Source organism: Lupinus angustifolius, chromosome LG13, assembly GCF_001865875.1.
Source record: "Lupinus angustifolius cultivar Tanjil chromosome LG13, LupAngTanjil_v1.0, whole genome shotgun sequence".
Lineage (NCBI taxonomy): Eukaryota > Viridiplantae > Streptophyta > Magnoliopsida > Fabales > Fabaceae > Lupinus > Lupinus angustifolius.
Window position 1 is genome coordinate 5,529,544 of NC_032021.1, and position 21,156 is coordinate 5,550,699.

The window sequence follows — 21,156 nt, forward strand, 5'->3', positions numbered from 1 at the left end:
CAATCACTCACTCTAAAACACTGACTCATCTTACTTTCACCTCTCACACGGTTTGCTATTGTTTTTATTTATCATTATTTTTTATTATTTGCATACATCATACACAATATTGTTTTGTTTAAACAAATGTAATTTTGCTTTTTAATACACTTAAGTTGGTGTTTGATATGAAGAATATTTTTCATTACATTTTTCTGAAAAGTATATTATGTAATTAATTTTAACACTGATAGAAGAGGATGAATTGCACCTTTATCTAGATCAGAGTACAAATTGCATAACAGAAAGTTATGTGACACAAATTTTGTTTCCCCTTTTTTATGTATATAATAATCTACCCTGATAAGTGATAAAAATGGATTGCAACTTCAATTTATTCATTGTTACAGTATTTACAAGGAAGAAATTATACAAATTAAGATTAACAACATTGTAGTTTATTACAAAACCAATTCTAGCACCAAAAGGACTATTTTTATAAAGAATACTTCACAAGAAGAAATATTAGCAAAATAGGAGCAATGAATATTCACATAAAGGTAGGACCAAAATGGAAAGAGCTTTACTTTCCCTCCCTTTGTTGTATAAATTACACTAAGCAGAAGACTAAGGAATTTTGAATTGTTTCTTAAGAAACTGAGAGGCTTCTGAGTCACCCCTATGGCATAATATTCTTAATAGAGTTTTGAAATCAGCACCAAGTTTACATTTCCCACCTTGCATTTCCATGCCACTAGCACATTTCAAGTCTTCAACCAACTCTTGAGTCTGCAAAATAATACAGATTATCATAATATACATTCTGAGGAATGATTGTTCATTCTTGCAAGAAAATATTTTCAACCAAATTACAAGATATATCACTCAGGGAGCAAATTCTATGGCAAAATAATGTAAATGCAATCATGAAACTTGAAGAATCTGAACACATAATTAATCACATGCATGGAAATATGATGAGATTTATGCAGACAATAGAAGTAGTTGAACCAACCTCGTAGTCATGCAACTTGATCACATGCCGAACATGCGCGACTTGATTCTGGACAACACCCCGAGGAAGCCCATCACCTCCAGATATGAAGAATTCCTACAAGATACATACACAATGAAGCTTAAAAAGGGGGAATTTAAGGCATAAAGGCCATTGCTGCTGTCATAGAATGATACACATATGTGTATGTATATAAAGAGAAATGAGATTTTTAAATCGATTTGTATAGAAACATTAAGTTTAATATGTAATATATATTTATATGATTATATATTTAATATGTATAAATTTAAAATTCTCTACATGTATATGTATGTATGCTCTACATATTCGAACCAACTCATGAACCTAACGAGTTAAAGTATACTTGGCTTAAGTTGGACTCGTTTATTTGATGAACTCAATTTTTAGCTTAAGTTCAACTTATTTGGTTCATGAACCAAGTTATCGAGCTAAATAATTACTCGAGTTTCGAATAAATGTAGAGTTGATTCATTGTCAGTCCTACATAAAAGTACCAGAGCCCAAAAAACTTCAAAAAGAGTAACTTTTCTCATTTTCTATGATCATCAAATTTATGAAATTAAAACTCTATGTAATGGTTCTGATTATTTTTTATTTCCTAATTGAAGGAACTCTTCCTAGAAGGTTACCTTCCTTAGGGATCTTTTCAGAATGAACTGTGTAATGTTTTTGTCTCAGTTGGTAAATACAAAGTACATGTTTATCAGCAAACATTCTGTGTAATGGCTTTACATCATTGACAAGCCAAGCTAAACCACTCGTCGTCCTTGAACCATTTCCCACTCAAACTCTTATTTTTGTGAAGGTGCGAAGAAATTGCAATATCTAATTGGTATGTTGAAAGGGTGAGCCTCAACACAATAGCAAGGTTGCTGCTTAGTGGCCAAAAGGTCCCAGTTCAAACTGGTATGTTGCAAATTAGAAATACAACTTCATTTTGGCATTAAAATGACTAGTAGTCTAGTACGATACCTTTAGGACCTCCAGATCTTCCTCCAATAGTTTTGCATCACCGGGAAAGAAAACTCTCGATGAACCCCCATCTAAGATCACACGGAGTAAACCATCCTGGCAATTGGGGAAATATTAAAATCACAATACTAATACTAAATTTATCATAAATCAAGATCAAGCTACCAACCAATGATGCCTGAAGAAGACTCATAACTATGCGATCCCTTAGAGGCTCCACAACAATATCACAAAGTTGATTAAGTTCCTGCACTAAGTGAAAAAAGAAAATTAGAAACCACATAATCAATTGAATTGAAAGTTTTAGACTTTCAAGTGAACCACATTGATATGATGATTGGTTCTTAAATTAGATAGATGTTACATTACCAAATATTTCATCAAACTAATGGAGCTGCCAATATCTACAGGTGCAATTGGTTAACTAATAAAGTGATACAATCAATAGTGATAAGCCTGGGACTCAAGGGCCATTAGTCTAAACAAATTTCTATTTCTTTTTCATCAAACTATCATAAAGTATAAATGCCATCATGTTTAACTAATGGTTTAAGTTGACAGCAGGGGAAACAATTAGTCATATTTAACAACATTAATTAGCTAATTTTGAATCTGAATGTAATCTGAAAAATAAATGGGAAGAGTAGCCAAATGAGATTGATGCAAAATGTGATTTCACTTTTGGCATATATAGTTTTTATAAATTGAATTTGAAAAATGAAAGTCATATAACATGTACAATATAGAATAATTAAATCTTTCTGATGAGATAAACATTACCATGTCAAGTGGTTCTATAAGTGCATCCACCCTAGAGCCAGAGACAGTGGGGTTATATAAGTTGTCTATAAACGGCACTCTGAGATCACAGAAGATGATTTTAGTTCCTGCAAAATGATAATTAACCCAATGCAATGAATAAAAGAAGAGTTTTATTTGCAAGAAAATAGACGAGGTTCCAATTCTCACCGGTGTACTCACAAATGCGGTCCATAGCAGCATTTATAGCCTTCCTACTTCCGTCCAAGATATCCTTTTGCGAAAAACTTTTGGACTTCTCGTCTAAGGATTTCTCTAGAGAAAACAATTGTAGAAGTGTGTAAAAACAAAAGTAACAGTTCAGTAATGTAATCAATTAAGATTTTTTAGTTTTGAGAAAGCGAGGTATAGAGAGAGATAACAAATGGAACATCAACAGAAATATTCATATTTACTTGTGTACATGACAAGTTGGCAACAATAAAAGATTTCAAAATCAGTATCAGTATGAATAACAAAACCAGTACAGATATAACAGTATAGCCACGCACTTATGAGTTTTTCCTGGGACCTTTTACTTGTCCATCGCTCCCAAATGCTATCCACCAATTTATTTAGATGGATAATTTCATACTACAGGAGGAAGAAAAACTTAACATTAGCTTAATGCTTCATGGTTTTTAACATATATTTTATAATTGACAAAAACTAATAAAAAGTATGAGAATGGAATTTGAAAACCTTTATATGTATCAACACCGTGATTGTTAATTGTATAAGGGTTGGGGTACACCTCATACTCAATTATATAAAATTTTATTTGCTGATAAAAAAAAAGTATGAGGAAAAAACCAAAATCTTCAATCCAGAATGAAATGTACCAATCAAAATATATAATGATTTGAACAAGAGACTAAAAGGTAACTTGAAATGAAGAGAAAAAGAGATACCGTCAAAAGAATGGAAAAGTAAGTGAAAAAAATCTAGGTACAATTCAAGTTTGCTTCACTTGCACTCACATATAATGTATTTAATTGAACACAAAGTGTTGGAGTTGCTATGACACTAATTTCGTTGGGCGTTGTCTCATCAGGCATACGAGTGTCAAACAGTTCCTTCTTTAAAAAAGCTTTTATTCTGGCTTCCTTGCTGTATCTTGTGAGAATAGGCACAGGTGGTATTAAATCCTCCTTGCTTGCTTCATAATTAAAAGGGAACTTTAGCATTCATACAAATGCAGTATATAAAAAGCTATTACCCGAATCAGAAATATGTAGCATCTACTTACCCAAATCATTTACAACACTATTTGCATACACTTGAAGAACATTGTCAATGCCACGGAACAAGCTATTGAGTTCTGTAAAACTAATTGGAACTTTAAGAGCGAAAAATTGGTCAACTGTCTGCACCAAATAAAATAGCAAATGAATCGAAGGTGCAACATATAACCGGTTATACATAATAGGGGGAAATTAATAGAAATAAGAATAGTTCATTGTCAGAGGCAGAATGCAGAAACATTCAAAAACAAAATGTGTAGTCCACTGGGGGAGAGTTCAAACCAATCTCTCTTCTACCCGCTTGGTTACTTGAGTGAGATAGATATTCAATTGAACAGAAAGGAAAAATAATAAAAAGAAAAAAGAAATAATTATTAGAATCTCTATAAAGATGTCGGGGAAGTGAATATAAATGCCACGCGCAAATTAACAATTTTGCAACTAATAGTCTAATACTCGGACAGCGGCTTTGAGTGTAAGACTAAATTAGGTTTTGAAGCCAGAATTTGACCATAGTTCTAAAAAAACCAATAAGAAAGTGGTTCTGCTACAAAATCAATTACAGACAAAACTATTTCATATTTTACAGTTTCTCGTCAGAAAGTCTAGCAAGGACAGCCTGCTATCAATGCATTAATGCAGAAATTAACCTGGAATACTAGTTGGTTAATATCTCCACTTGCATTCACATAAGCATTAAGAACACGCAAGGGTTGAAAATACAGTTGATATACACTTTAATCTCCTAAGGAATGTAAGTAAGAAACTGCCACGTTCATTAAGAACTATTTTGTTGTACAACCATATAACAGATCCCAGAAAGACTACCACATTCTTACCTCCTCCACAATCCTGTAAACTTCGACGATAGAACCAGCATGCCTCTTTTGAGGAGATATTGGCTCCCAATGCTGTGAAAATATATTCACAAAATATTAAATTTTTGTGCAGTGAAGTAAATATGCATAATAGTAGTAGGTGAAGATGAATAGACCTAACCTAAGAGAAGAAAAAATACACATAAATTGACAGCTCCTGCATATAGGATTTACCTCTTGTTGAATAGCCCGCTCTACCCAATCCAAAATTCTTCCAAGCTGCGAATTGAGCCAGCGTAACACCAACGTTCCAGATTTTGTCTCAATCTATAACAAAAACAAGACAAGAGCAAAAGTTTAGAATAAACAATCACAAAAGTACTATAACGTTGGAACTGTCAAAGAGTGCACAAATGTAAAACCATTCGAAACATATGTATAGATAATCAACAACCCAAATGACAATAACAAGCAACAAGTCATTATATAATCCACGATATGCTCGCCAACTGTCATCTGCAACATAGTGATCGACCTTCAAAATCATGTCTGATCTAAACATAAGAAAGCCCTTTATTTCAGATAGCATCTTTTTCTAACAAGTAAAGGGATAAAATACACGGAAATGCAGACAGGGTACTTCTATATAAGTGATAGTGCTGGGCCTCAGGGTCGTGGGCTACAAGTCAAAAAGTATGTATCAAAGAAAGAAGAAAATGGCTCAGGGCAGCTTGGGAATTAGGGAGAATGAGTCTGTTGTACATGGCTCTAACAAAGTAGACACATGGCAGCCACCGAGTGCTGAGGAAATTTTGCAATCACAAGGGATATGAATATGAGGGGAATGGAGGGTGCTGGCAAGGCAGACAATCATTGGGAACTTCGGGATGAAAGTTGTCACAGGGCAGAGCGCAATCTTCCCTCTGATATTTTTCCTTAATTATCCGTGCATCTTTATCACGTTATCCACAAATTGTACTCCTACCTTTAAAGTACAGTTAAATAATCTGCACTTTATCCTCTGTTTGTCCTTATTTCTTCCTTAATACTTGTTTGGTACCTAACAGATAGCAAGATATATCTGATCAAGTATACTAGTAGGAAATCACTTCGTAATTCTTCCATGACATTCCACTTATTGGTAGATGATGTTTGTTGTTATGCACACAGAAAAACAAGATTGAAGAATCTTCTATGTTGAGAAATGAGTTCAGTTCTCAGCACCAAGGAAAATAGTTTTGTGCAATCCAAAAGCAATCTAACTGCCTAACCTGGTAGAGGTTCAATTTCTTGAACAAGATCTTAGCATTGTGCTCTTGGCATACAGATGTAATGAGTACCATTACGAACTGTTCTATACTTTCAGCTGCCGGGAATACAGAAATGACATCCTTGGACAGATGTTCAGCACCATCCACAAAGGGTTTCTGAAAAAAAATTGTCATTTCAAATACGTATTCCATAATTTGATCAGGAAAAATATAAACAAATGGTATACACAGTCACCAATCTGTTGCCATAAAGTTTGTGAACTAGTGATGCAGATACAACAGCTGCTTGAGAATGCCTCTGAGATAAAACAGCCATGAAAGTTCCTGAATCCCTTTTTAGGAGCTTCTTTAGTTCTTCTGCAAGCAATGCCAAAGGATGCTCATGCGACATATCTACTCTTTCAACAACTTGCAGTGCCTGCAGAAATAGAAAGATTCCTTAAAGTTCGGCATGAGAATGGAAAGTACAAAAAAAGTCTTCCTATATCCAGTAGTTTGCAATAAAAACAAAAAACGAGAATAAATAAAAACAATTGTTCCCATGAACATTTAAAAGACATGACATGGCAGAATCAACAAAAACATACAAAACAGATCTAAGCCCATCTTTGCATCTTAATTTCCAATGGTTCTCCGATATATATTTAAAGCTCAAGCAGAACTCCATTGAAATGTTTTAAAAAGTTCACTTGAACATCTTGTTTCCTATAAAAACATGCAGTTAATCATATATTATCAATAGCAATCAACAAAATATTTGAGATTAGTCTGTCAATTATCAGTCAAGTGGAGGATAATACTTGAATAACAAGTCAGGATTTAAGCACATAAATCAAACATGAGAAAACATCTTCACAACATAAACTACACTATCAAACTTTATCATCATTAACAATAATACTCACCCTTGCAAATGCACTCTTAACTGATGATGATATATATAACTCTATCTGATCAACATCACTAACTGGAAAGGAGCGCATGGTCTGCAGGAAAAATGGTAACAGGATTTTTCAACAAATTTTTATGACAATCCTACTGTAAACTTTTACAAATGATCTATTCAAATCTGAGAGGTGTCATCAAACCAAATTACACACAGTTCCTGGTTCTTCCAGAAGAAGCCTCCTGGTAATCATTGCAACTGCTACCATCTTTTCCATTGTTGCTGAACTCTAAAATGAATAAAAGAAGTGTTTCAAAACAAAATTAAAGGTGCAATTCAATATATGAGAAATAATTGGTTGACACTCAAAACAAGATTTGATGAGAAAGGAGAGTGAAAGGCTTCAAGAGTCTTGGTTAAAATAAAAATAATACGGTACAAAGAATAGCATCCAATCAAAAGTTACAACAGCTAGAAATCAATTGAAACATCTAAATACATGCTGAAATTATATATAACAGGTGCAAGAAAAACTAATTCCTCTTTACAAAAGTCAATGTCCTTGATGGATTAAACAAACCATAACCCTCCAAGTCTTCTTACAGAGACATCCTATATTAAAATGAGGATGAAGGATCCTCCTAAAACAGCCAATATCGTAAGAGACAGATAATAACAAAACATCACTTCACAAAAGCTCGTCAACAATCAGAAAATTGATTATAGAAATATCCAAGTATTAGAGATTAACTGATAGTTAGTGAGTAGGAAGAACTATAAAAGTTTAGCAATATGCTAAACTCTTGTAGTAAGTTGTTAGAAGACAGTAATGTAGCAAGTTAGTTAGAAGGCAGTTATAGTTTAGTGTAACTGCCACGGCTTCTATAAGTAGAGCCAAACAGTCTTTGTATCTTAATTCAAAATTGAAGAATAAAGAGTACAATTCCATTTCTCATTTCTATTTTCACAACAAGTATCTCATCCCACCCAGCAGTACCTAATAATATAAACAGTGCAACAAACCTCACTGAAGTGCAGATGGTAATCTCCAAGCTGCCTGTCCGTCCATCTCTTAATCGGTGTCAAGAAAGATTGTAGAAAAGACATATCTTGTTCACCTTCAACCTTGGAACGCAAGCTTTTCAAGTGCAAGCTCTCTTGTTGGCCACGCTGTTCCATTAGTGGTATTTTCTTTAACTGTTCAATTGCATGCAGCAAAATTCCTTGCTCACTTGTGATAGCATACTGCAATCCCACAATAAAATAAGTTTACATTATATAATGCACTAACTGACGATGACAAAAAGAAAGTTGTCTCATTATTGAACAAATACAAGCTAATCGAATAGTACAGAAATTACATAGAAAAAGAACAGGAACAAAAAGAGCAAAACAACAAAGAAACTCAAGCTAAATGCCATGTCATTGTATCCCTATTGGTGGAACTTTTACCAACTGACCTTAATCTTGATTATCAGCAAATAAAAGTACACTTTTGTCTTGACAAAATCAATTCAACGAAAATGGTGGGAACATACTAAAAAATTAATAAGAAAACATCCCAGGAGTATACAATGTGCTAATTTTAAATATTTATTAATAATCTTAAACAGCTTTTTCTTATATTCTGGAGTTCAAGTTCTCCAAATTCAACTTTAAAGATTTGAGGCACCACTTATTCCCATGGTTATGGAGAATAAGAATCCATATTGAACGATCCTAAAAGTGTTATCTACAAGGTTATATTAGGGTCTAAAGTAATACACATCAAACTATCTAGAAGAGACAACGACGAGTGTATCTTACAGTTTTATTCCAAATAGAAATAGGTTCAGGTAATGAACAATAAGACAGCTTAGTAGTCTAACTATACAAATTGATAGTGATTCTTTTAAATAAAATTAAGAGAAATTGAACAGCTATACCTGACGAAATAAAACCCATGCATAGCAGGTGTAATGGATTGTCTCTGATATCCCTAAAACTCGCCAAGTCAACTTCAAAAGTTCAAGAATTTCTTCCACTTCCTGCACAAAATGTGAGCCATAGATGACCCAATTCAGAGAAATTTACAAAAGTGGTACAAATTATTTTTATAAGTAAATAAATGTTATTAGAAAAGAAGGGAGAAATTTCCTTGGTAGATTGTTATATGAAAGCTTCATTACAATTATATGTTATCTTTTCTTTTTATAGAAAAACAAATCATTAAGGAAGATAATTACAAGATAGGAGGATAAGATATCTTCCACCAAAAAAACCTACAGAGGGCTATAACTCTTATTCCAAGTTGTACATTGCAACTAAATACATAATCTAGAGTAATCCTCCCTTTCCTTTCATGTTAACAAAATCATAAGAAGCATCAGTTGTAGTTGTACAGCCCATGCACTCAGGAAAAACACACTACATCACTTGTTATTGAAAATTTCAGAAAACGAAAAACAATGAGGGATAGCTTAGCAATGATATAATTTCTCAAACTATCATGATATAATGGCTTTGGAAACAAAGGGCACCAACCTCTGTCAGCTTTCCCTCATCTAACATGTCGAATACACTGAGAAGTAATTTTTCGTATAGTCTGACATTGAAGTGGTAACCATCTGCCCAATGGCATATTTCACCAGTTAACTCACCCCGAGCGGGCCTCTCAACAAGTGAAATGGCAATCTCCCTCAGAGACCTCAAGCATTCTTTCCTTTGAAGCTCACCAGTTGAAGATAGGAGAAACTAAAAAGCAATAAAGCGAACACAATTAGTAGAATCATGTTAGGCACATCCAATCAGACATATTACAATGGTAAGCCAATTCTTATGATCTAATACAAACAGAGAGTGCTGTAATATATTAAAGCATTTGAATGGAGAATATCACACTTCAGACTCCTCAATCTTTGCCAAAAGAATCCTCAACTCATTTGTCTTGTGCCCACATTCACCAAATCCAACGGCAGGGTGATGAACAAGCCCCTCCTCCAGAACTTTTAACTGCACTGGCGCATTTGGAAATGTTCAACATAGACAAAAAAAGTTATTAGATACCATCAGCTTCATCTTTCCATCCATGGAATTACAAGCCAATGAAGTAGATGGAGCGCAGAGAAGATTCTATAACAGATTACACTACCTGCCTCTTTTGCCACCTTATAAAAGCCTTCTTATCAGAAAATTCTGTCTGTGAAACACAGCAAAGCAACTCCAAAGGAATCAATAGAGTATCCATCCTTTTTCCCACTATTCCCACAACAGCTTTTAGTAACCCTTGTCTTGTCTTAATATCCATTGACTCAGGTATCTGCATTCACACATCTATAAATATGGGTGCAGAACACATAAGCAAACACAAATTTAAGATGTTATATTATTTTATATTATATTTTACACAGTTTACAAACATATGCTGCCTCATTCCATCTAAATAATGATGGGGTTACTAAATGTGTCAGCTGTAGGGAATAAGTATAAACAAAGATTATTCTATAGACAAACTAAGCTCAACTTATGAGTCCTGTGAAAGGAAAGGTAAAAGGAATCTAGAATGTATATTGAACTGATACAGATTGAAAACCTATTAAGATCCCAATAGCCTTCAGTGACACCAAGTCACTTTGGGGACTGCTTGATCCGGGGATCATATCCCACGGAATCCACTTTGCCTCAGCTTTTGCCTACAGCGTCCTTTGTAACCAGAGGAAAGAATAACATTAACAAATACAAAGGGGGAAATCAAGTTCCCATCACTCTATAACTCTACCATTTGAAGAACAGAGCTCCATATATTATGTTATGCTGTTGAGTTACATAGGCATGCAGTTGGTTATTAGAGTGATGTTCTGTTAGAAGCTTCTAAACTTTTATTCCAGGCTAGGCTTCTAGATCCTATAGATAATCGTAGGCCACTGTATAAAACAGTTGAAATCTATTTCAAATAACAGAATAAGTTAATAACCTTTCTCACATTTTCTCAGATATCATAACTCTATTAGAACTCATGTGTAATCATTTCTTAGAAGCAAGTATCAAGTATTACATCAAATCATAGGCCTGTGAGTGAGAACCTTAACTTTAAGACTTAACTTTCTATAACGAAAAAAGACAAGCCTCCAGAATCACACATAGTAAATACCAACCCAGCTTCTGCACCACCTCCCTTGGTGAAGGGGAAGCCGCAGCATTATAATATTTTTACTAGATATGATATTCAATATACAAATAAAAGGTCCTTGCACATTTAAGGAGTACAGAAAGCAACATTAGAGAATAAGAATCATGGTAGGAATATTCAGTGGAAAGACCAAAGTATGGGTAATTGGAACCTAAGCCCCTTATATACCTCCATTTGAACACGCATGGTTTCCAACAAGCCAACTAATCCAGGAGAAACCTGAGACTGGGATATAATACTTCCACTTATGCTGCGTCTAAGTTTCCTGATGAAGCTGGATTTTTTTTCTCTCTTTTTTTCTTTCGATGGGACAATCAGACCCCTGTTATACAAGAAATATATGAAATAACTTCACAAATAGAAAAGATTCAACATCACATATTACTGTGAAAACATACCCCGTGGCTCCAGCACAAGCCAAGAGAACCTCATATGCAGTTTCACGGAGATCATCATCTGTGACACCTAACAGTAACACCAAATATTAAGAAAATTCATCATAGCTTATTTTTATACATTTCATTTTAAATTTGATGCATGAATCATCCAAAAGTTATTTTTGTTACCCATTTTCTATAAAAGAAGAAATCATTAAATGAAACTTTGAAGAAGAAAAGTACAAAGAAAGAGGATAAGAAATCCTATTAGATCTACAAAACCATCATTCCAAAAGAGATCTCCAATCCCTATATACCCATAATAGAAATGTCCGGTGAAACAACCATGGGCTGATACCATCTAAAAGGCAAGAAAATACTTTACGCCTTCAAAGATGAGGGGGAATAAATTTCTAGTCAAGGCATCCTATAAAAAGGCGCAACAGAAATCATAGAAATGTTCCAACCATTAATTATACAAGTTTCCACCTTAGCTTTGACTTCTGCATCTTAGCAATCCACATATAGTGTCATGTAACAGGTTACTTAGCATCATCTTTTAACATTGTTGATTCATTTAAGTTTCTTTTTCATGTGTGTTCCTCTTAACATATATATTCCAAAATATCCAAATATTTCAAGCCAAAATATAATTCATCTGATAATATTTGGACTGCATATGATTTATAGGGATGCAAAGAACTTATCCAACACATAAGTGTTCTAGAACAATCACCTGTTGAAAAAGAGGGCAATTCTACTGCAAGATCATAAGCATCATTTGTCGTCCTTTCCTCCCAGAAACTTTCAAGGACTAAAGCATCACCATCATCCTCAAAGTCATCAATGTCATCCACAGTTAGCTCCTCTTCTTGACTAGATTGGAAAGACTCTGATCTTGATGCATTTGGGGATGGTTCGGCAATAGGAGGTGGACTTGAAACCGCTACTGTGGAAATAGGAACAGGTGTTGGTGCCCTTTTGGGAGGTGAACATGAAGGCTCAGAATCAGTGACCAAATAAAATTCACCAACTGGACTTGTATCACTCTGTTCAAGGTAGAAGCATTTGAAATTTAAACATGATCCTCACTAACTATTGAGCAAAAACTTTCATAGATATGGAGGCAACAGGGAATAGAAATTAGAAAGAATGACTGGAAACAATTAGCACAAGAGTTTGGAAAATGCATGATATCCATTAGCATTTATTATAATAGGGAAGACCACTCGGGCCACTCCAATCATAACATGTTCAAGAAGATAAAATCCAATGATGACTTCTTAACATACTAAAACAGATGTTAGTATAAATTTGTCATCCGAAAGTGCATAAGGCAAATCAGTGCATCACTTATAATAATACTTAAATGTGTATAAATAGACAAATACAAATACACAATTCACAAAAATATAACATAACATAAAAAGGACCAACTCCACAACATACCATTTGGGATAATACAGTATGATCATGATAATCTTTAATTGCTTCTGAAAGCTCAACCATTTTACCTACATAAGAAAGGCATGCAATTAAATCAAATAAGTCTGAAAAATTAAAAGTAAATAAATAAAAATATGATAAACAACTGGACTCACTTTTTTTGGCACAGTTGAGAACATAATCAACACTAACTTCATCTAGATTCACATCATCCAGTGTAACTGCACCAGGCGGCATCACAACCTTCTCGATTAAGCTCCCTGAGAGTATAAAATCAAGAAGGACTCGCCGGTCCCTTCTGAATCGCTGGAGAAGCTTTAAGGCATTCTCTCTAAAAAGTGAAAACTCGTGAAAATCACCTCAAGTAAGGATCATATAGTAACCCTGCTTAGAAAATTTTAGTTGCCAGAATGTACTAAGAAATCAAAGGAAAAGAGACACTTACTCTTCCATGGCTAATTAAGCTACAACAATGTTGAACTGCAACCAACTTCTGAAATTTCTACAACATGAGATATTAAGAACAATTAAAAAATTCCAGCATTTGAAAACTAATATCATGCCCAGTTACAGAGAATAAAAACAATCGAATTGAGATCATTTTTTGTACTCAACAGAAAACGAGACCAGATTAGACCCAATTCAGATTTTTCAAACATTTGATCAAAAAGCAAGTGAAAAACGAAACTTTTCAACAGAAATCAAAAAACCCAAATGAAACTTTCATTCCCCAATAACAAAACAGAGTGTTACCTTGAATTACTGCTAAAAAGTGGCTTTTGGAAATGAATTGAATGCAAAAATTAAACCTTTTTGCCAATGAGAGAGCTGAAGTCTCAAAATATGGATCGAATCAAAATTTGAATGTTATGGATTGATGAGAAGGTGAGAATTAGAAGGTGAAGTGTGTAACAATCATTTTATATGTAACATGTAAAAGCGACAATGCCGTCTCTAACTACGACCAAAGTTGACAGAAGAATGTTCCGTTAAATTCTCTTCCTTCAAATTTGGTGACTTTATGATTTGGAGGTATTCTTTTATTTTGAGTTCTGTTATTAATGAATATGTCCTAAAAGTACCTAGTCAAAAAATAATAATAAGAGAAAAAAATTTGGTCTAATTAATTAATGATATCTTTAGCTACTAATATTATTGTTTTTCTCAATAAATATTGTTTTCAAGCAATATTGATAATTTGGGTCAAGTCCATGAATCATGCCCACCATTTAGTGTAAAGCAATATTAATTGTCAATATTATTTTCACGAATCAAACTCTTAATTTTTTGTTCTATTTGAGAATTTCGTAGAGTTATATATTACTGGAACAATTTTTTATTGGTTAATAAGAAATAAGTTATTTTTTATAAGCAAAATTTATGCTAAGGAGAATAGGGATATCCAAGCTATTACAATGATTATATCATTTTCTTAATAGAATGTAATAGTTTCATACATTAGCATGAAAAGTTTACATAAAAATCAGCGAATTACATAAATACCTACCATGAATGATCCATTACATTGATAAGATTCATAAGCTCACTATAAAGTTTATCGTATTTTGCAGTATACCACATGATCATCAATCATAACATCACTTAAAACCTTAGGTACTTGAATTATCTGAATAATAACATCAAATAATTGAAAGAATGTATCACACAAAAAATACAAAGCTTACTCATCTATTTGATTATAAGGGGAGTCCAAATCTACTTGAACATTTCCTATAATAAGTTAGTCATAAGTTGTGGATTAAAAGGTAATATAATTTGTATGCTTTTAACATTCCTAAGCATTTGGAACACATTTTGCTCTTCAGTGGTCACTACCACTTTGACTCTTTGACAAATTGGCCAACTTTGTGTATTCACAACTCACAAGAGATGGAGAAACCATCTTCACCCTCCAAGAACCATCAATTCCCTTGGACCCTAAGTTCAATTATTATGGATCTTGTATTTGAGTTACCTTTCATGTACTTCCCCATTATACTCATGACAATAAATACTTAGATCAACAATTTTATTTCAATAAACATATTAGAATCATAGCATTTGATAAAAAGAATAAAATATATTATTACATCAGAATATAATTTATCTCCTTATACTCACTCAAACAGTAAGTGAATTTATAAAAAAGTAAAACACATGTTAAACAGTAAGTAGATTTAGATAGATAAATTATCTCCTTATTGAGATAATTATTTATTCATCACACAGTATTAGTGCATAACCCAAGAACAAAGAGAACTACTCAACCGTGTTGAAAATACAAGTTATATACAACATTAGTCTAGACTTGAAAAGATAGTAGATATGAATTCAATCTTCTATTTTATTTTCTAATCTTTATCGTCTCTCACTTCTCTATCTAAAATCTCTCAATTTCAAATTTAATGCATTGTAAATACTTAGATTACAATAAGCATAAACATATAAGGGAATAAAAGTAAAATGATGGTATATTTTATTGATACACAATCGTGGTGTGCAAACATAATTGTGGTGTACAACACGATCTAGCCGTAGTCACCTTGTAACACACAAGAATTTGTAATTTAATTAATTATCATATTTTAAGATGCATTTAAATGAAGAAGTAGGTGATTAGTTCAAGTAATAAGTTCTTAACAAAAATGAAAAGAATTTTGTTTGCATAGACTAGCTAGTATGTGGGGGAAAGAAAACATGTGTGAGAAAATTTCATGAAGTGGACTACTTTTATTTAAAAAGTTAGTTTTACTGAATAACTCTACTTCAGAAGCTACTTGTCAATACAAGCTTTTAGTTACATTCATAACTACAAGGGTTCAAGCTTGCTTACAACAATAAAGGTTCAAGCTCGCTCACAGCAATAAACTATAATCTTGCAAAACAGAGTTCTACTTGTGTAACGTCCCAATGGATCCATAAGTATTATATTAGATCAAATATCAATTATTTGATTATTGAAAACCATACTTGTTGAAAGAAACAAGTAAAATAGTTTTTTACCACAGGGTACAAGGATACTACCAAAAAAACAAGTAAACTAGTAAGTTGGGCCATAAAAACTAATTTTCACAAGCCCATTGGTTGTGGGTGTGCACTGCTAGAACCCAGGAGGTCTTGTTTTCCAAATGGGTTGGGCCTTCAGAAACTGGTCCATTTTCTCTCTTCATTCTCTCTCTCTCTTAGATCTCACCTTTCCCTTTTTCACTCGCTCCTACTTTGTAAGCTCGTCCTTCACGATCACTCTCCCTTGGCAGGTTCCACCACTACCCACCTCATTCTAACTATAATTGTTGTTTTTCAATAAATCAATTAATAGTTATGAACAAAATCATTTTGCATAGATTGAAATTGCAATTTAACATCTGATTATAATGTCATATAATGTACTTGTATGGATGCACATAACCTGCTTGACAAAATGCTTGAGCTACTGGTTCTCTTTGGAAAATGTCTGTCACTTAGTTTTTTTATTCACTGATTGGATGTTTTGAATGTATGCAAGCCAAGTGGTATTGAAGTGCACCATTATGCACGTGTAAATAAACTTGTTATGTGCTGAATCGAAAATTGATTGGTAGTGAAATAATGGTACTGATCTCCTTCATTACAATGTTATGTATAGTGATAACTCATGCCATATTCTGGTCCAGTAACTTTAGGTTTGATTCACTTTGGAATTAGATGTGCTCAATTTTTTTAGTTTCTTATAATGCACCATAAAAGGAATTAAAAATTGTCATTCTTTAAATCTGGAGTTTAACATTCTTGCTAAGATGAGAAAAAATGTCTCATACACCCCTTTTGGGTGTAGAAGTTGTAGGGAAGACAGATATAGGAAGAGAAAAGAGAAATGCAAATTGGTGATGGGATAGGTAAGGAAGATTTATTTGAAAGAAGGATGAGGCGTAAAAGATGGTGTATGAAAAAAGTAGAAAGGATATAGGAGTTGAACTGAAAAATCGATAGGCTAACTGGCAGCTGACTTTTATTTTATTTTATTGTACTATAAGCAATAATATGACATTGGATTTTTTATGTAACAGCTCTTCTACGTTTTTCATTGCCCTGCATAATATCCAAATTTTGCTTTATAGAGATACAAGCGGTTCTGAAGCTGACTTTTTTTAATTTCCCAATTTCAGCAATGCCATCATTAGATATTCATTCACTGCTTCTGTTCTCTGCCATTTTCCGTGCTATTTTAATTCTATATGGAGAGTGGCAAGATGCTCATATGGAGGTTAGGTACACTGATGTTGACTACCTTGTCTTCTCTGATGCTGCATCTTTGATGGCTTTGGGTGATTCCCCTTATAAGAGAACTACATATCGCTATTCTCCATTGCTTGCATTGCTTCTTCTTCCAAATTCATTTATCCATAGCTCATGGGGGAAATTTCTCTTTTCGGCTTCAGGTGTGGACAAGTTTTTTTTTATATAGTTTCTGCAGATAACTCTGTCTTGAGTTGAAGTAGCAATCGAGATAACTTGTCATATAAACATCTTTTAGGCTATGGTTCTAATTCTATATCAAGTGTAAGTTTGGTTTGTGGATAGCCAAAGATTAATGTAGTATTTTTATGGTTCTAGTTGTGCATACATTAGATATGATTTATACAGAAGCCCTTTTAGCTGCATCTAATATGGTCTTCAATATTTGAGGGGAAAAAGTTAATTCTAACAGAAAAAAACATATTGTAATGGTTAGTCTTGGGATACAAAAACAACAACCAAGCCTTAGTCTCACTACGTGGAGTCGACTACATGGATCAAACAACGCGATAATACATTGACAAAATATTGATTTTCAAATATTTCTTAATAGTTTCACATATGGGTTTTCTTGTTTCCCTTGGCCTTTATGAATTGGATTAATATCCATTTTATATACTCTCATTACATGCACATTCTACTGATATCCTTCACTGTCTAAACCACCTAGGGTGATATTTTACCATCTTTTCTACAATAGAGTTATCCTAATTTTCTTTCTAATGCATTATTCCTAAGTCTATCTTGTCTAGTGTGTCCACTCATCCAACTCAACACTTCATCTCTGTTACGTTAAGTTTATTCTTTTGTTGACATTTTACTGTTCAACATTCAATTCAATATAACATTGCAAGCCTTATAATTGCAATAAAATTTTCCCTTCAGCTTGTGTGACATCTTCCTATCACAAAATACACTTGGCACACTCTTCCATTTCATCTATCCTGCTTCAATCTTATGGTTTACATCCCCTCTATTTAGTTATCGTTTTGTAATATTGACCCAAGATACTTAAACCTTGATACTTGTTGTATGATATGATCTTCAATTTTCACCTTTATGGTAAGATTTGTGCACCTCTTGCTAAACTTACACTTTATATGCTCTGTCTTATTTTGACTTATAGGAAAGCCATGTGCTTCCAACGTTTGTCTCCACATTTCTAGTTTTTCATTTACCCAGATACCAAGAAATTTCCATTTCTAGCTTTGGCTCTCTGCACATTCAGTTCAAATCAATGTATTTTTTACTTTTAATACAAAAGAGAAAAGCCTATGCTAAATGATTTTCTAAATATTTTTCATGTCTAAATGCAGATATACTTGTGGGATATTTTATCTATTATATTCTAAAGCTGCGGAAGGTTCCTGAGAATCTCTGCAACTACTCTGTCATGACTTGGCTCTTCAATCCATTTACCTTCACCATCGGGACACGAGGGAACTGTGAACCCATTGTTTGTGCCATGATACTGTGGATCATTATCTGCCTCATGAAAGGTATGGTATAATACAAAAAGCAGAACAAGTATGGTTTTGCATTCTGCATTAGCTTTAATTGATGGTGTTGTGAACTTGTGATGATAATTTTTTTTTTACCCCTTATTCTGTTTATGTCCCAAAAAGTGTATTGCACTGTTGGTGCATATGGTCAGCTGGTCATATTTTATCTCCAAGATACAGTTTAAGATACCCAGAAAATTATTTTCAAGAATGGATTTTGCATTCTGTTGTTGATCTTAATTTTAGTTTTGAATTAGGTACGGAATTATAAGAGTTCGTTAAAAATGCAGCGTGTAAAGAATTAACCAAAATAAATTTCCACGTTTTATACAAAAGTGCTGATCAATGAAAATTGTAATCTTTTCATATCTGCACCTGTTTGTTAATTTTATTTCTCCTATTAAGCATTCTAAAAGATAAGCAATTGTACTAAATATAAGAGATTCCTTATATACCCTCTGTTTGTATGAGGATATTGGTACCTGTAGCAATCAGTGCCTAATTTTTAGCCACTTGTCCAATTTAATTGAGATATAGATACAAATATAACTTGCTGTATTTATATTCCAAGTGGGACACATGGACAAATATTAAGCACTGATTGTTAAGAGGTACTGTTACCCTCCAAGAGAAGAAGAATACCCGAAAAATCTCCTAGACTGTAGTATATAACTGAGTATTTTGTTGGTAGAGGGGATAGATTAGAATGCTCTTTACCTAGTTTTCATTTTTTGTTTGCTATAATATCAATTTCAAAAGTGAAGTTTGAGCGTTACATTTGATTATTTAGCTTTCTGTTGGTTGATGCACTAAAGAAAGTTTCTTTCTCAAAAAGGCGTGAAATATTATATATTTGCATATCTCTTGGTGCCTTGATGGCATGTTTTTTCCCCTTTTCCTTCTTTCCCCTGGTTTGCAGGTAACGTGTTACAATCAGCATTTTGGTATGGACTTGTTGTTCATTTCAGGATTTATCCTATAATTTATTCTATTCCTATTATCCTGGTTCTTGATCCGAACTTCTTCCCATCTGGTCAGAAACCTGTCCTAAGGAACTGGAGTGCTATTCAGGGAGAGACATCCAAAGATGGGAATGACTGGTATACTTTGCATAGTAATCTATTAAAAAACATATTCACAAGGGACAGGCTGATATTCGGACTGATCTCAGGATTGGTTTTCCTCTTTTTTACTGGCCTGTTCTTCTGTTTATATGGGTGGGAGTTCCTGCATGAGGCGCTGCTGTACCATCTCACTCGTACGGATCCAAGGCATAACTTTTCCATCTATTTCTATCACATCTACCTTCATTATGGGAATGATATTGCCGTGGCGGAGAAGCTTATCTCCTTTTTACCACAGTTTTCAGTGCAGCTAGCTCTTATTTTCTGCTTTGCACAAGATTTGCCATTTTGCCTATTTGTGCAGACTGTGGCATTTGTTGCATTCAATAAGGTTTGTCAATTAATAAAGCGAAATATATGCTGAAATTTCCTTTAGTGCTACATATTTTCCATTTAACCAAAGTTTTCTATATAGACTTCAGTAAACTATGTTGTTTATTTCATGCAGAATTGTGTCTACATTGGACACTTCTTTATTAATATTCTTTCAGAGCAATACACTTCCTTATATTTTAGCAGAAATGCATAAAACTGCACATTTAATTTCTGTGTATTTGCAGGTGATTACAGCACAGTATTTTGTGTGGTTCTTTTGCTTGTTGCCTCTAATACTCCCATGGAGTAAAATGAATCTTAAATGGGAAGGGTTGTCTTGCATTCTTCTATGGATTGTAGCTCAGACTCATTGGTTATGGTGGGGCTACCTGCTTGAGTTCAAGGGGCAAAATGTATTCTTACAGCTTTGGGTGGCAAGTTTAGTGTTTCTGGCAGCCAACATATTCATCCTCGTCATGATTATTCGTCACCATAGATATGCTTCAATTTTCAAAGGTTTAGAACATGCCAAGTCCAAGAATGTAGCTAAGCTTGAGTGAGTGACCCTGACCCATCATCATGAATGATTTTCATCCTTATTATCATGACCACAGTTGAATCAGATATCAGTCATCATATTGGAATATGGGCATTTTTTAGGTGAACAAAAATAGGTTGGTCACTTTATTGTTGTTTTGTTACTCTTTATGCCCCTCCCTCTCTATTTCCCCAAAAACATGATCTGAAGCCATAAATGATTTTGTTGCTTTCACAGCCCCAGCCATATGTTCTTCACTCTGCACTTTGTTGACTTGAGCATAAGATCTTTTAAGAAACTTTTTATAATTTTTTTATCTTACTATGTTGGATTCACACTAGTATATGGATTGTCCTAATATTTTGAATGTAAGATGTATGGAAATTCAAGCTCTATATATTGTA

At 33.7% G+C, this 21,156-nt stretch overlaps 2 protein-coding genes across 7 annotated transcripts; one reads left to right on the forward strand and one right to left on the reverse strand.

The window, feature by feature from the left end:
- On the reverse strand, window positions 383-13,988 carry LOC109325381. 5 transcript variants are annotated; one of them, XM_019557709.1, is made up of 27 exons: window positions 13,752-13,985; window positions 13,444-13,500; window positions 13,154-13,329; window positions 13,002-13,066; window positions 12,289-12,601; window positions 11,574-11,640; window positions 11,344-11,497; window positions 10,138-10,305; window positions 9,888-9,998; window positions 9,531-9,740; window positions 8,933-9,034; window positions 8,031-8,252; window positions 7,210-7,296; window positions 7,027-7,107; window positions 6,357-6,539; window positions 6,122-6,277; window positions 5,085-5,177; window positions 4,872-4,943; window positions 4,038-4,155; window positions 3,769-3,947; window positions 3,301-3,382; window positions 2,960-3,064; window positions 2,771-2,877; window positions 2,160-2,237; window positions 1,991-2,086; window positions 995-1,090; window positions 383-768 (listed from the first exon to the last, which is right to left on the reverse strand). In XM_019557709.1, the coding sequence occupies exons 2-27, from the start codon at window positions 13,449-13,451 to the stop codon at window positions 607-609; spliced, it is 3,291 nt and encodes a 1,096-aa protein (XP_019413254.1). In that variant the 5' UTR covers window positions 13,452-13,500; window positions 13,752-13,985; the 3' UTR covers window positions 383-606. The 5 variants fall into 5 exon arrangements, 4 of the variants coding, with proteins under 4 accessions (XP_019413254.1, XP_019413255.1, XP_019413256.1 ...); XM_019557710.1 differs by having other exon boundaries at window positions 7,222-7,296; window positions 13,752-13,984; XM_019557711.1 differs by lacking the exons at window positions 13,444-13,500; window positions 13,752-13,985 and having other exon boundaries at window positions 13,150-13,315.
- Window positions 16,139-21,156, forward strand: LOC109325303 (GPI mannosyltransferase 1). Of its 2 annotated transcripts, XR_002105118.1 has the most exons (6): window positions 16,139-16,255; window positions 17,144-17,416; window positions 18,590-18,772; window positions 19,695-20,230; window positions 20,460-20,829; window positions 20,953-21,156. XR_002105118.1 is itself a non-coding variant. In XM_019557586.1 (5 exons), exons 2-5 carry the CDS (start codon window positions 17,146-17,148, stop codon window positions 20,772-20,774), a joined length of 1,305 nt encoding a protein of 434 aa, XP_019413131.1. In that variant the 5' UTR covers window positions 16,139-16,255; window positions 17,144-17,145; the 3' UTR covers window positions 20,775-20,946. The 2 variants fall into 2 exon arrangements, 1 of the variants encoding a protein (XP_019413131.1); XM_019557586.1 differs by lacking the exon at window positions 20,953-21,156 and having other exon boundaries at window positions 20,460-20,946.

Excerpts from the sequence above, each read along its gene's own strand:
- LOC109325381 (XM_019557709.1), bottom strand. Across the intron at positions 9,035-9,530 it reads ATGAGGGAAAGCTGACAGAG|GAAGTGGAAGAAATTCTTGA; the intron begins GTTGGTGCCCTT and ends CATTTTGTGCAG. Across the intron at positions 769-994 it reads TCAAGTTGCATGACTACGAG|ACTCAAGAGTTGGTTGAAGA; the intron begins GTTGGTTCAACT and ends ATTATTTTGCAG.
- LOC109325303 (XM_019557586.1), top strand. The coding sequence starts at position 17,146 with ATGCCATCATTAGATATTCATTCACTGCTTCTGTTCTCTGCCATTTTC. Across the intron at positions 18,773-19,694 it reads CATTATCTGCCTCATGAAAG|GTAACGTGTTACAATCAGCA; the intron begins GTATGGTATAAT and ends CCTGGTTTGCAG. Across the intron at positions 20,231-20,459 it reads CATTTGTTGCATTCAATAAG|GTGATTACAGCACAGTATTT; the intron begins GTTTGTCAATTA and ends GTGTATTTGCAG.